At 48.5% G+C, this 14,761-nt stretch overlaps 1 protein-coding gene and 1 pseudogene across 1 annotated transcript in view; one reads left to right on the plus strand and one right to left on the minus strand.

The window, feature by feature from the left end:
• Positions 1-359: 359 nt before the first annotated feature.
• Positions 360-1,030, minus strand: LOC120850077 (annotated as a pseudogene).
• Positions 1,031-1,220: 190 nt separating this feature from the next.
• Positions 1,221-14,761, plus strand: part of LOC121837486 — a 44,063-nt gene continuing 30,522 nt past the window's right edge. The window contains exon 1 of the mRNA XM_042293082.1: positions 1,221-1,270. Coding sequence (XP_042149016.1) covers positions 1,221-1,270 — 50 coding nt within the window. The remainder of the gene's footprint in view (positions 1,271-14,761) is intronic.

Below are 14,761 nucleotides of genomic sequence, written 5' to 3' on the forward strand. Positions count from 1 at the left end.
CGGAGAAAAGCTCACCGGAGAAAAGCTCACCGAAAAACAAGCACATGCGGTGAAAAGCTCACCGGACCCTGAGCCGAGGTGGAGAAAAGCTCACCGAATGTTTTATTCTTTTCATAGAAAAGCTTTTAGATGGTGTTTCTCATTTCATTTTCACTAATATTAGAGTTCGTCAGTTTAGTAGAGAAAATTAACATTTTTATGTAATATTTATCAAATTTATCATGCATATTTCCTGCAAGTGAGGAATCCAGTAGTTTGTCTATTAATACCGCCGGAAGTAAAAAAAAAGAAACGGGATGCCTGTAAAGAGGACAACAATTTATTGATAGCATCACTTTTACCTAAGTCAAAATTTTGGCTCAAAAACGAATGCACTGCCCAACTGCTTCGAGGAGCACGGGGAGCTGCTTGTGCTGCAAATAATCCGTGCAGAGGTGGTGTAGTCGGCCTTGCAGTCGGCTTGTCTCCCTTCTCGTTTTCTTAGCGGGCGGCTCTCCACGGCTGACTTGCAGCAAGGTTGTACTGGCGGCCTCTTGGTCTTGCTGCAGGCACTCGATGAGCCTCCAAACACTCGGATGAGAATGCCCAACGAGGTGTTTAAAGGCGTTATTCCAGCCCTCGCAGGCGTTGTTTGTGCGGTCCTCCCCTCGCAGCGTTGCTTCCATGACGTTCCAGATCTCCGGAGGAAACTGCAGGGGCGTCGGCGGCGCACGGTGGTTGTCAGTCGTCCATCTGCTTCCGCTCTTGAAACAGTGCGAAACGTTCCGCTCACGTATGTGGAGTCAAAGTACGCGAGTATTTCGGCCATGTCGTCGGGTGCCATGTCACGAATGTGCTGAAGTCCAGATGGTACAAGGTCGGGAGGCACGAAGGCAAGGCCGTCAAGCATCCCGCAAGCCTTCCTGAAGGCGTCGTCGGTCCGGTACCTGCTGATCAGACCCAGCTCACGTAGCTGTGGTGAACAGAAATGTAAAATTAGCAAACACCTATGCATACACATAAATGCGAGCAGCGAGGGGGAACATAACATTTTAAACGCTACAACACTTTTATTGGTAATTTCATGTTGCGCATCCGCACCCTAATAACTCTCCTTGCCTATCGTATTTCACATTATTCCAATTAGCTTTCAATAAGGTGATATTAAATATATTTTGTTATAAAGGATGAAATAGAAATCATTGTTTACTGGAAGCTGTATAACCGCACGTTACCTTGCGATGGGTACTCTGGCACAGATGAAAGAAACACCCCCTGGATGCAAAGTCTGGTCCGAAGACTTCCCTTGCTGCCCGGATCGCAGCCATCTCGTAATCACTCACGATGACGCTGGGGTCTGGAGGGTAACCTTTTGATTCGCATGCGTCAAGGACGGCCCGAAAAAGCTCTCCATAAATCGCGAGGCTCTTTCCAGCAAGGAGAGCGTAGACGCAGGCGACCGAACTTTCTCCGACTGCGCACCTGAGCACGTAGAGTTCTTTGAACAGCGCGGGGCAGACTGAAAACGTCCCGTCCATATACCAGGTTGGGGTCGTGCTCAAGGCTCTGAGCTGCTCGCTGCTGGCGAAGACGAGCATCCGGTCCTTCCGCTCCGATCCGTTGTCATAAATAAGGAACGGCTGTGGCACTTCTCCTCCGGTCGTTGCCCAGATATCCTCGACCTCGAGCTTAGCCGTGGATTCTGGTTCCGCTGGGCGCAGCCGGCTTCTTTGCTGGCGCAAGTCGCGACGCACAGTCTCCAGGCTTGCAATATTTGCCCGCACAGCAGCTGACGAACTACATAACGCCTGGGCCAAAAGCTTGCTTGGTGGTTCCAACGTTTCTTGCGCCTTTCTTTTCAGGTTCATTCTTATCTTCGTCACCTTAACGTCGTTAAAGTCGCTGGCATGGTTATGCTCCATTACTGACCAGAAGCGAGTGGTCTGTAATGCCGAAAAAGGAAGATCGCCTTATGAGACGCTGCTTACTTAGAAAACACCATGGCAGTTTAAAATTTCATAATTCAACAAGTTCTTACTTTTTCATTGAAATATATCAGCTTGGAAATTACATTCCTTTGCCAATATTTAAAAAAAAGATAAAGTCGGATAATAGTTAAAATCGGTTCACGTTGGAAAGTGAAAATACGCCTAATTGCACGTGAAGGAAAAATTGTAAAATAGCCAGTAAGTATTATGGACGAACGGATAGACAGAAGTGGTATTTTGGGGCATGGGAGCACTCCTGGTCAGTTCTTTACACAGATCTTCTTCATTATTTTTCTATCCTAAATTTTACCTCTCTCCATCTCTTTATTGAAACGTACGTGCGGTGCGTCTTCGTTGTTCAGAAGATATATTTTTGCTAATAGGCAACATTAATTATTTTGAAAAGTAAAGAATCAATGAATAAATAAAACATTAGAGTCTAAGCACATCCACAAAATCATTTTTACCCCAAATAAATGCCAAACCCCTATTTTCTGCTCAACAATGTGAAGAAAACTACAGATCCCATAATAGCATGCAACACAAACATAGAAATATGCCCCAGCCCGTAGCTATTCTCTGCTGTTAAAACAAGGATTGTTATACTCACACCATGGTCCGTAGTTATTGCTCCCTTGCACCCGCCTGTCCGCTGCTTACGGCGCTGCCACCGGATCCACTCCTTTTTTTACTGCTTTTGCACGTAGTCGAAACCGTTAAGCAAAACTTTCGCCTTACCCTTGTTCGAACGAATTACCTCCATGATGACAGTCAGAATACTGATACGGCTAAAATGTTTGCTTTATACAGCAAACGTCTTCAGGAACTAGCGTTCGACTGTACCACCATCAACCAATAAGATAAAGGCAAAACTTTCCAATGTGTGATTCAAAAAGGAACCGCTAAGCGACAAAAAATATCTTTTTATCCTACCGGCTTGGCTTAATAAAGAAAAAAATATTTCTTAAACCAACTTTGAGAAACAACACAACAAAAGGTGTGAACCCTGCTTTGAAGTTACCATGGAAGGGGCTTAAAGGGACAATGAAGGCAATTTCGGAGATCTTCTTGGCGATTGAACTGGGTTCCAGGCACGTCTCAGGCCACGTTGCTCAAATTTCAGCCGAAACCGGCGCTTGTGTGCCGCGCAAATCAATTAAACAGTCGCGGTAATAATCGTACCGGGATCGACTGGGGCGACGCCCCGAGAGTTGCGGGAGAAGCCAGAAGAAGCTGAGCTCACGTGACCGATGCGGGGCCAAGGAGCGCGACGTCACAAGAGACGCGTCAGCGATTGGTCGAAACGCTTTTGACATCGCCGCATTTTTTAGATAGTCCTTCGATTCTGGGCATTCCTTAGCCTAAATTAACGCGATAATTGTCGGCATGGCAACGTCTTTGGAAAGCGGATTGCCTTGACTCAATCGGTCGGGTATTGATAGCACACAAGAGCAGACAGCGTCCCAATAGACTTTATTCTAAATTATCCAAGCATCGCGAGGAGAACGCTGGAAGTGTAATTCTACGGTCCACGCGCGCTGGCCTTCCTCTTATAAAAGATTTGAAGTAAAAAATCATAATAAGGCTTTAACTAACGCTCGTTCAAGGCAAAATTTGTTGTATACTTTTTGCTTTAGAACGGTTACTACTGCAGACGCCAGCACGTGCGACGCGTGCAACTACAGTCGTAGCATGCACCTCGGTGCTTGGATAATTTAGAAAAAAGGTATATTGGGACGCCGTCTGCTTTTGTGTGCTATCAAGAATCCGCTTTCCAAAGACGTTGCTATGTCGACAATTATCGCGTTAATTTAGGCCTAGGAGTGCCCAGAATCGAAAAACTATCTAAAAATTGCGGCGATGTCATTGCCCATGCTTTGCGGTTTAAGTGAGGTAAAGCAAAGCGAAAGCCTCCTGCACCATTCGTTGCTGACTAACGCGCCCGATATTGCAGCTACAACGACATATTATTTCCAAAGCGAGCGGCGCTCACTCACTGGGGCCCCGCCATGTTTCCCCGCATCCCTACCGAGCCCAGTCACGTGATTTAAAAAAATCCCTCTCCTAGATACTGCGGCTAACTTTAGCCGCGATTAGCGCTTCGAGCAAACGGGCCCTGAGCTGTCGATGAAACGATTTGTCGATGAAACAATCTGTCGATAAAACATCGCCGGTCGATGAAACACGATCAAGAACGCGATCGATGGGTCGACGCGCCTGCAGCCTCAGCTAGGATCTCCGACCCCACACACCGCTCACCACCTTGTATGTATTGCTATAGCGCAGAAAATAAAGCAAAAAACTGATCGAATTTCCGTATGTATCAATGCTTAAGATTTTTGAACACTCACAACGCCATGTTGGCTAGATAGCAACAAAACTGCTGAACCTTCTAAACAATCGAAATTCCGTCCAAAAGTTTCGGAATCTTCCGAAACAGTCCGAAACCCAAACATCCGGAGTTTCGCCCCATCACTATGCTCCGTTCATCGAAGCTCTGCCTTCAGCACGAGCTCGCAGGCTTCCGCAGTGCTTTGGTTGCGCGTGCCTGCGCGTTCACGCTAGTGCTAGCAAGGGCAGAAAGCTCGTGCTGAAGGCGGAGCTTCTAGTCTCAGGCTAAGCAACACCACCTAGACAGAAGGCCTCCACACGCGTCATCATAGTCAGATCGATCGAGGCGAGAGATTGGGCACGAGTGCTGCGTCAGTGTTCGGCTGCGGCTCGTGGCCAATCAGCGCGTCGAAGGTCGGGCTCGGGTCCAATAGCCGACCGAGCGCGATCCGACTGTGTTGACGTTTCATAGAGGAAGAGGAAACCATGCGGAGGCCTTCTGTCTAGGTGGTGTTGGCTTAAGTGACCGCGATCTGCGGCGTCGGTTCCCGTCGTTCCAGCGACATGAGGCATTGTTGTCAGTTCCCACGTGTTTACCGCACGCGATAACTCAGTCCCTGACACCGTGGTCCCTGACCACGATCTACAGTATCCACGATCTGCAGTATCGGTTCCCGTGACATGTCGGTTCATGGCAGGTGCCCTGGGGTTTATCACTAATTTGAGATGCGGAGCATCTCTTGCTCGGGTCTATGTCCCGCGGCGTCGTAGTCCGCACTCACACTACGCGTGCGCAACTCTCCTCCTTCCCTCTCTCCAACAGCTGCGCGTTACTCTCTCCGCTCTCTCTCTCTACCAGCTGCGTGCACTTCGCGTGCGTTCGCTTCTACTCACACCACGCGCGCATGCGCAACTCTCCTCCTCTAGTCTCCTCTCCTTCAAGTGTGAATATAAGCAGCGGCAGGGCGCGCTTTTTCGATCTGGATGAGTTTCGTACCGGCACGCGTTCGTGTGATCACTACTGCGTGATGCACGTTAAAAACCCCAGGTTAGTGGTTGTACTGCACTGGCTAAATTTCTCATCTACAGCTAAGAGACCGATTACCCGTTGAGGCGCATCTCCATCAAGGCTGTATAAACATAAAGAGCAAACCAATTTTTTTGCGCGCGTTCAGTTCACCGCTGTTGACTCCGCTTCACTCCGTTCTTCCGATGAAGTGTGATGGAAGCAACAGTCCCGTCAGTTAGTGGGTTGGCGCAAGCAAGCGTCAGCACCACCCCACAAACTAACAGCAACGCTACGTCCACTGAAAACAAAGCTGCGCAGCGAAGGGCACGCGACGCTGAGCGCAAACGCTTGAAGCGAGCGGCAGACACCGAACTACGGCAACGAGAAGCGGCGTCCATTCGTCAACTTCGAGGGGCGGATGCTGAACTACGACAACGTGAAGCAGCGGCGGTTCGAGAACGTCGAGCAGCAGAACCTGAGGTTCGGGACCGTGAAGTTCAACGTAAACGTACGAAGCGAGTGGCGGAACCCGACCTTCGAGAACGGGAAGCCGCGTTGGTTCGTGAACGTCGAGCAGCAGAACCTGAGGTTCGGGACCGTGAAGTTCAACAACGTTACTAACACCGTTAATAACGATCCGCGATGCTCCGCATCACCCTATGGTTCCCCTCGGGAAGATGGTGTAATTTTTTTTTTTTAATTAAATGTTGCTGTCGCATTTTCAAAGATCGTCCACCCGATATTTTTCACGAGTCCTTAAGAGTTGACGTAAGTCGTAAATTATTTTTTTTCAACGAAAAGGAAAATCTTTTCGCCACTCTTCCGATTTCCCCCTCTCCCACTCTGGTATCTCGACGACGAGCGGTTTCTTTTGTTGCTGCCCGAGTACGACCGAGAGAGACCAGACCGGTTTTTAAGCCTCTTACGACGTCTTAAGGCGCGTTCACACTCTTGCGACCGAGAGAGACCAGACCGGTTTTTAAGCCTCTTGCGACTTCTTGTGACCAGCTCCGCTGCATCGCAGGCGGTTCTAAGAAGTCGCAAAAGGCTTAAAAACAGTTCTGGTCTCTCTCGGTCTCTCTCGGTCGCAAGAGTGTGAACGGGCCTTTAGGACCAGGGGACCTATGTTGGACAAATGTTTCGTTTCTCCTAAAAGAAACGGAAGTGACGACATCGCGTCTGATTGGTTGAGGCTCGAATGACGAAAGTTCCCTACAAAAATGTGGGCGGAGACGGCGAACCGCCCCCACCGGAAGTGACAACACTTTGACGTATCGTTTCCTCGGTGTTTCGTCTGAAAAGGGAACGTGTCTGTCGATGGTCTCTTCGCGGTAGCGAAATTGGAAACACGGCGTCTCGGAGGCAGAGCGACAGTCTTTCTATTGTTCAACTTTTTTTTTCCCTCCGGAAAGGCTCCGCCGGCAGCACCGCGACACCGCGATGCCTTTGAACTACCGGAGGAAGCTTTTCGGAGGCAGTAGCGTCTCACCAAGAATGTGGTCCGTTGATTGTGCGACCTAGGGTGCCTCAATGTCCTTCTGTTTAGGGTGATATGCCACCCTTTGTAGTACCAGATGCCGACAGCACGCGCTCACGGGCAAAACGCAAAGAAATCGACGAAAACAAAATGTCGCCATAGCACAGTCAGCGCCACAAGCGCGTGCAGGGACACGCTCTTTCACGCGCTTCTGAACAAAAAATAAAAATAAACGTGTGTGACAAAATGGCGAGATGCCACCACCCTAAGCAAAGCGCACATGAAGGCACCCTAGTGCGACCAACTGCGCGAGGAGCCAGAGGTGATGTCTGTGGAACAGCAAGTGTTGTGCGCACTTCGCTTTTAGCCACGGGGAGCAAACTGTGCGGGGAGCTTTCAGAGCATGGGTGGCGAGCGACGAGCACATAGCGAGGAATCAGGCTACAGTCAGCATTGTTGTGCGGGCTGTGTCCCTCGCTATTGTGCAGCCCCTGGGGATCCGGCGCGGCTGGATCGACTTTTCCCAGACAACCGGCAAGAGGGAAGACGTCGAGAGGGGCTTCCAACGGCTCGGCAGGATACCGGCGTCATCGGTTGCGTCGACGGGACGATGATCGCCATCGTCGGTCCGTCACAGAACGACCCCACCGTCACGAAGGCGGCGTAATGGTGCCGCAAACAATTCTACGCTCTGAACGCGATGGAGGTACATATGATCACATATATACTACGTCTCACCTTAGCATGAACTAACTAAGAAGACTGCAAGCGCGAACGGCTTGACTGGAGCACTCGCTGCACGAGCGCTCGTGCAGCCGCTGGGGCTTTATCCAAAGCAGCTAGCTCGCGCTTTTAGTTATAGGTCAATGCCTGTTCTGAATGGGTTTGAAAAAGAGCGTAACGCTAATACGGTGTGGATATGCCGTTTTAGAGAGTTATGAATTGTTAGCACTCGTTCATCCTCCGCACAAGCGTTTGTTCGACGAAGGAAGGGAGGGTTTGTTAGCTGAAAAGCTTTCGATCTGTTTGTTTGCATGTCGTGTTAGGCTTTTAAGCATTAGTCCCTGTCCTGCATGATAAAGTGTGAACTCTCCTTTGAAGAAAAAAACAAATTTGCCTAAACTATTACGTGGATCAAAGGTAGTGGCTATTTATCATATAATTTTAATCTTTGTAACACAGGCAGCGCTCTGTCTGTGTCCTCCTTCATCTAATATTCCGTCGTTTTTTTGCGCTGTCTTAATATTTTAAGTTTGTAAACCACAAAATTTATGGTGGTGTGTTGTTCAACATGTAAATAGTGTTTGACAGGGCCCCATGACAATGAGTGCAATCAGCTGTTTGTGGATTCAGTTAAATTAATGTCTACATATGTCTCACTATTGCAGGTGTGTAACGCCGACTGCCGGGTGATGAGCATCGACCCACGGTATCCTGGGTCGGTGCACAACTCCTTCGCGTGGCGCTACTCGTGGCTCCGGAGCAACTTCGAGCAAGGCCGGCTGATAGACGATGGCAGGCTCCTGCTCGGTAAGCATACTCCATTTGTTGGTTCTATACATGATGGCTCTGCACCACTTATAAGCTACAATATCACACATATTGTTTCGAACATGGATAACTGGCATGCGCTCTGGCCATACCTGTGACAGGTCTCCTTGGAAACACTCCGACGCAGCTGTCAACTACACACTAAAAATTTCAACACCCATGTTCGTGTTAAAAGGGTGTTTTTCCGAGCTCACACCCTTCCTACACCATTTTTACATGATTTTTGAATATTCAAGGGTGTACGGAAAGGCCTACACCCTTCGTACATCCTTGTTACACCCTACGGCTACCGAAATCGTGTTAAGAGGGTGTTGCGGTGGTACACCCATGATTTCCGAATCGTCGAACTCGGAAACCGCCGAATGGACTACTTCCAAAACCGACGCTTCCCATCGCGGCGAAATTCCACGCAGTGCACTCTGGGAACTAGTTGGCCACTCAGTTTCGGTTTCGACTGAGCAGCTTCACCTCATGCTATCACTCCGCGACCGAACCCGCTGCTTGCGTTTTCGATTATCTGACTTTTCACGAACGTACAATAGACTCATTCTCGAGGGATGCAAAACGAAGACCGGGACACTTTTTTTGGTTCCCGAAACACCGGATATTGTGCGTCCGTATGCGAACGTAGTAAGACGTGGCTTAGTCACCTCACCCTACGAGTGCATGTTTGAGCTCAATTTCAATAATCCCGTCTAGTACCACTGAACTAGAACTGAAATTTGTTCATCTGGGCCTTACACGTATTTTGTTTGCTCAACGGCCGCTTCTTGTTACTTCATTGGGCGAAAAGAAAGCCGCATCCTCACAGGGTATCAAAGTTTAGTCCAGCGTTTACGCATGAACTTTTAAGGAAACGCAATAAATTCGACATAACTACAGCACAAAAGTTACTATGATGTCTTCCTCGTGTCATCATATATCTCCCACTCGAATTTTATGCTGGTAGAAGATTAATTTCTCGCAAATGCTGAGATCGGCTAGCTACGACGGAGGCCCTAACAAGCGTCCCCTACTCCTCGCTAAGCCTTTTTGGACGAGCTTTTACTGACGCCCAAGATCTGTGCCTGAACGGTGCGTCTGAAATTATCTCGGCATACTCAGGCAGGAGAAAAAACAAACACAAAACAAATATTATGGCCATTAGCAACCGTCAAACGCGCTTTGAATTCGTTCGAGCACTTGTGTGAAGAATGTCGCACCGTGCGCCGGACGGGCATGAACCCCTATGTGGTGCGCATAGGGGTTCATGCCCGTCCGTCGCACTTCCGGGGAACGGTGCGACACTCTTCACACAAGTGCTCGACTTTTGCTTTTTCAAAACGGTCTGTATGTGCGAATTTGCCTATATGATTGCAGGATAACTTTATGTGCATACGCGATGTTGAATATTAATGGAATGCAAGCGGGTGGGGACTTCACTTCGTGCAGTGCTGCGGGTCAGTACAGATAAGAGATAAGAAGTGTGTCAAAATTGAGCTTTTCAATGGCGCCTCCGAGTTTTACATCGCATACTCAGGCGTATTAAGAAATACAGTAATTGCAAAAAGTAACATTTCGTCTATGGACGCACGAAACAAACAAACTTCCTGATCAACAACACTAATGTAAAGGCGCGAGCTCGATGAATGCATACTTATTGGTTGCTACAGCTTGTTGATTCGTATACAAGCAAGATCCCCGAGCTTCGCAGCGTCGAGATTCCCAGCACTGGCTCGTCCACATACCTCGATTGGAACGCTAACAGGAAGGCTCAAGAACAAAAATACAATAAGCATGTGTTAAGACAAGCTATACGTCTCAGGCTTGTGCTAAAGCTTCGAGGCCTGGCCATTTAGGTTAGTTTAGAGACCACAAATGACGCTCTCGGGACCAGAAAATCATCTCTTGTCGACGTGTCGATCGAAACCGAAACCATACCACCCTCCTCCCTGGCCAACTAGTTCCCAGAGTGCAACGCGCGCCGTGTTGCATGCAGGGCTTTATGGAAGTAGTCTATTGCAGACATACGCGCCGACAGCAGAAGTCAAGAAGCAGCCTGCTCAATTTAGAGGATTTCGTGAAGTTCAAGTAAGCACAATGGGCAGCTGACATCCAAGCCAAGCCAACGCTCAAGTTGTTTTCAAGCCAGATGAATGCCGGTGTAGGACGCCGATCTCACTACCCCTCCGCTTCGACTACGGTAGTGGTTATGGCGTACGCCAAAATCAATATCGTAGTCATTTCGGCGTACGCCATAGTCAATACCGTAGTCTTTTTCGCATACCCCAAACACACTACCCTTACGCCAAATTCAATACCTTGAATAACGTCGGTTCAGCAGGGGTTGAGCTCCGCATTCCGCTAAAACTGGCGGAAGTAACTTTCTGCGGCAAAGTACTCTGATTGATTGTTGTTTGAATGAGCAGCGGAACGCGCGCGGCAGGCGTTGTTAATTTTGATTAGCGTTGATACGGCTGACGGCGCACAAAGCTGAAGGGCACAAGCAAGGAAGCTTGGAGTGATTCTGTGTCGATGTGATTTGACGTCGCTTCTTTCTGTTTCTTCAATCATGGTGCAAATGCAGGTGCCCGACTCCCGAACGATTCAAAGGCAAGAGTGGTAGCCCGCCTATCCGCTGGTCTTTCAATCGCATCCACTGTCGTCATTTTGGGCACAGCGGAAGAAAATAAGACGTTTACTATTTTAAATAGCGTGCGATCGGCCTGTCTAGGTTCTGGCGATACCGTTTCAGGCTGTAGATGAGAAAATTTAGCCACTACAGTACGACTGCTAGCCTGGGGTCTGTGCCTCACAACAGATCGAAACGGGTAGGGGTGGGGATCCCTGGCAGCGGGACCTTTCGCCGTACGAGCTGCGGTGCGCTAACACACTCGACCTCCGATACCCCCTTGGGTCACAGCGGTTGCTGAAAGAAATTTGGATCGTTTTACGCAGATTTTGCGGTGCGTACGAGACGCACAACTACGTACTACGTCCTAGATGCCCAAACTGAGGCTCGCTACGTGTTTGCGGCTCTCGTGATCTGGGGAACAGTATGCTCGCCATGAAAATGTTGCAGTGAGAAGTACGGAAAAGTAATATTATAAAAGTAGAGTATTTGAAACTGGCTTGCATTGTCGCAAAACATAAGAAAATAAAACTGATTAGGAATGCTGATCAGATCGGGTGGGAATGTGATAAAGATCTTTAAATAGGCTCGGGTTATATGCGAAGTTGCGTCGGAACAGGTGGGCAGGGGTGCTATACTCTCCATCCCCCACATAATTCAAATTCCTTGCCCCCATCCCTGTTCCTATATTCTTCTAATGTTACTGGCAGGTTCTTTTTTCTTTTTGTGCCTAAAGCTGCAGTTTTCTACACTTCATCTCCCCTTAGCATGGACTGTTGTTAGCCAGATTCTACAAGTTTGAGCTAATTGCTTTGGATCACACCATGGCGGTTGCACGAGTACTCATTCACTGCAAGCGCTGTGAAGGCAGTCGAGGCTATACCATCTTGTGCTTGCGCAGCCTTTGCAGTTAGGTTTCGAGGTCCTTTGTTTTGGCCTGTTCTTTTGTGTCTGGGTTTCATGTTTTTTTTTTTGTTTCTTGTTTTGTGTGCTGGATATGGTTGGAAGTTATGTTACCCCTAGTAGTAGGATCTTTTGTAGAAACATTGGTTTGAGAGTAAATGGTTCTAGTACCTTCTTTCTTTTTCTTCTGGCCGAGCAATGAACCTTTTGTAGAAACATTGGTTTGAGAGTAAATGGTTCTAGTACCTTCTTTCTTTTCCTGCTCGCCGAGCAGAGAGGGGACATGGTTTCTTCGTGTCGACTTTGGGGCAGAAGATAACCCACGATGGGGACAAAGGCAAGTTTGGGGGAACCGTGTCTAGGTCACAGCAGCTCAATGGGCGAACAGGATGTGGCTCACGTTTTACGTGTCGAACAGGTTAGAGAGGCCTTGCACGCGCGTTGTTTTCTAGCCATTTATTCTCAAACCCATTCGCGTGCCTAGGTGGCAGCACGTATTCGCCAAAAGGTGAATTGTGAAGGAGGTATGGACGTGTATATAAGGCAGTGTTTGTTGAATAAACTTCAACCTGTGTCCGATACTTCAATGTTCATTTCATTTTTTTTTTATTTTCCTAAGTCTCGGGTTTACTATGTTTGTCATTCACCAGCTTGCCTGTGTTTTCTCCCTTTCTTCACTGAATAATGTACTGGTCAAGAATTATCTGGTCTTACTCAAAGTCGAAGGAAGACCAATGGAGTTTGAGGTAGACACAGTAGCTTTCCACCTTGACCAGGGCAAGACCCTAGATGACGTGTTGCTGACGCATGAGGAAGTTCTTGACCCAGGGATGAGCAGGCACAAAGAACCCTCGGTGAACCTGGATCTGAAAGAAGATGCAGCACTGCGCTTTTTGAAGGCTAGCCCTGTTCCGTTTGCAATGTGTACCGCAGTGGAGGCAGAACTCCGGATGCTCCAAAGCTAAGGCACACGCAACACTGAACGCGGTTGAACAACTGGCGGTAAATCTGATGCGGGCTGTAACAGATTTTGTGGCGAGCGTGCTTGGAGGCACTTGGAGGCACCTTACTAATAATAATAATAATACTTTTTATTTGCACCAGAAAGTTTGCCTACTCAGCGGCTTGCAAGGCTAGACAGAAAGGTTAGTACCCTTATGCATATTCACCTGCTAGCCCGCTGCTGAGTAGGTGTAAACATAAACAAACAGTAGTCGTAAGTACAAGATAACGCATATACACGTATGGAAACAACGAATAATCATAACCCAGAGAGGAAGGTAAGAAAAATCGCTGTGCCCCAACCCACCCCCATGCAGACCACAGCAGAGGCCCCAGCCAGAAGGCATTCCACTAGCTGTGTGTGACGGTGGAGACAGCAGATGTGCTCACCATAAACACCATCAAAGGACTACACAGAGTGAAAAGGATGTTCTTGAAAATTTCGGCTGCCGCGGCAACTTTCCAGCTCTACAAGGAGACAGTCCTAGCAGGAAAACCAATCGTGGAAATTTACCTGGGTAATGTTATTGTGATGATCTGGATCGGTCATCAAGATAAATGGGCACCGTGCTCAGGAAAGACATGTCAACGTCATCAGCTGCCATGCCAAAACTACTTTTGTTTCGATCATGAGCGCTCGCACGAGCCGCTTCAGAGCAATGTCTCTTTTGCAGCTCGTCACATGCCAAGGTTTTTAAGTGTCAACCTGATATCACGCTCCCACGCGACAAACACTAAACAAATACTGCATTGAGCAATAAACACATGATTCAATAATGATATACATGCGACGTGATAAATGAGAAGAAACCGTATAAACAAGTTTGCGTGCTACACATTACAAAAGTTCAGTCCCCAGGTAGAGGCTGCACAAATTTGACGACCGGCTTCAGTTTCTCCACGTGCACTACATCGCGGCCAGTGCTGTCCACGAGTTCAAACTCGCAGTTCACGGGAGAGAGCCGGCTCACAATTTGGCGAGGGCCAGTAAATCGTAGTGTTGCCTTGACTCTGATGAGTGGGGTCTCCTACAACACGAGCTAGTCCTTCTTGAAAAGAACATACATGTGCCACTGTCAAAGTCGCTTTCTTGCTTTTCTTGAGCAAGCTTGATTTCTCTGGAGGTCAACTTCCGAGCTGCATACCGCTGTTGAATGTGACACCAATGTTGGTGCTGAGGGTTGACAACTTTCCAAGGTTCTGAGACAGAAGTCCCCTGGCAAAAGAAGGCTTGATCAATCCGAAATTGGCTCAGTGTCCGCATTGCTAAGCTTAATTGTCTTGATGCCCACTGCAGCAGCAGAGGTGATGTGACAAACTACTGATGAATCCTTCCAGGCGGTAGGGGCATCAGGTTTTCACTTTCCTTCGTCAACAATTAATTCAACAAACTCAAGGTGCCGTTGCCATTCCAGAAATTCTGGGGTCAGCTCTTGCCGGCATCGTGTGACCCCCCCCCCCCCCCCCCCCCCAAAGTGGCCGCTCGTCTTACAAATGAGACAGAGCGGACGAACTTCAGGGTATTAGGACGAAGAACACCGAAAGTCCCGCGAAGTTTTTGACGCATGCTGAAGCGACACATGCTGCTTCTCTTGCTTCTCTGTTGCAAAAGGGTGCTGATGACGATTGCTGTCGTCAGCGTTCCAATGAGGCGGTGACCGGCCCTGCTTCGAGAGCAGCAAGGAGCGCACTTTCTTTGCCCCTAGCTACACAGCTTGCACTGGCTCTGCAGCGAAAGCCAAAACCAGTGTCTTTGGTTGGCTGAAGACAACCTGGTCAAAGCCAAGGAAAGAGTCCAGCAGCTCATTTAACGAAGCCAAGCGCCTGTCGAAGCATGCTTTCGTGCTTTGTGAAAGAGTGTGGCCAGGATAACCTTGCATTTCTCCGCCTTCGTCTGTGGGTAGCTGCAC

The sequence above is a fragment of the Ixodes scapularis genome, unplaced genomic scaffold (genome assembly GCF_016920785.2).
Source record: "Ixodes scapularis isolate PalLabHiFi unplaced genomic scaffold, ASM1692078v2 PGA_scaffold44__24_contigs__length_19508400, whole genome shotgun sequence".
Classification (NCBI taxonomy): Eukaryota; Metazoa; Arthropoda; class Arachnida; order Ixodida; family Ixodidae; genus Ixodes; species Ixodes scapularis.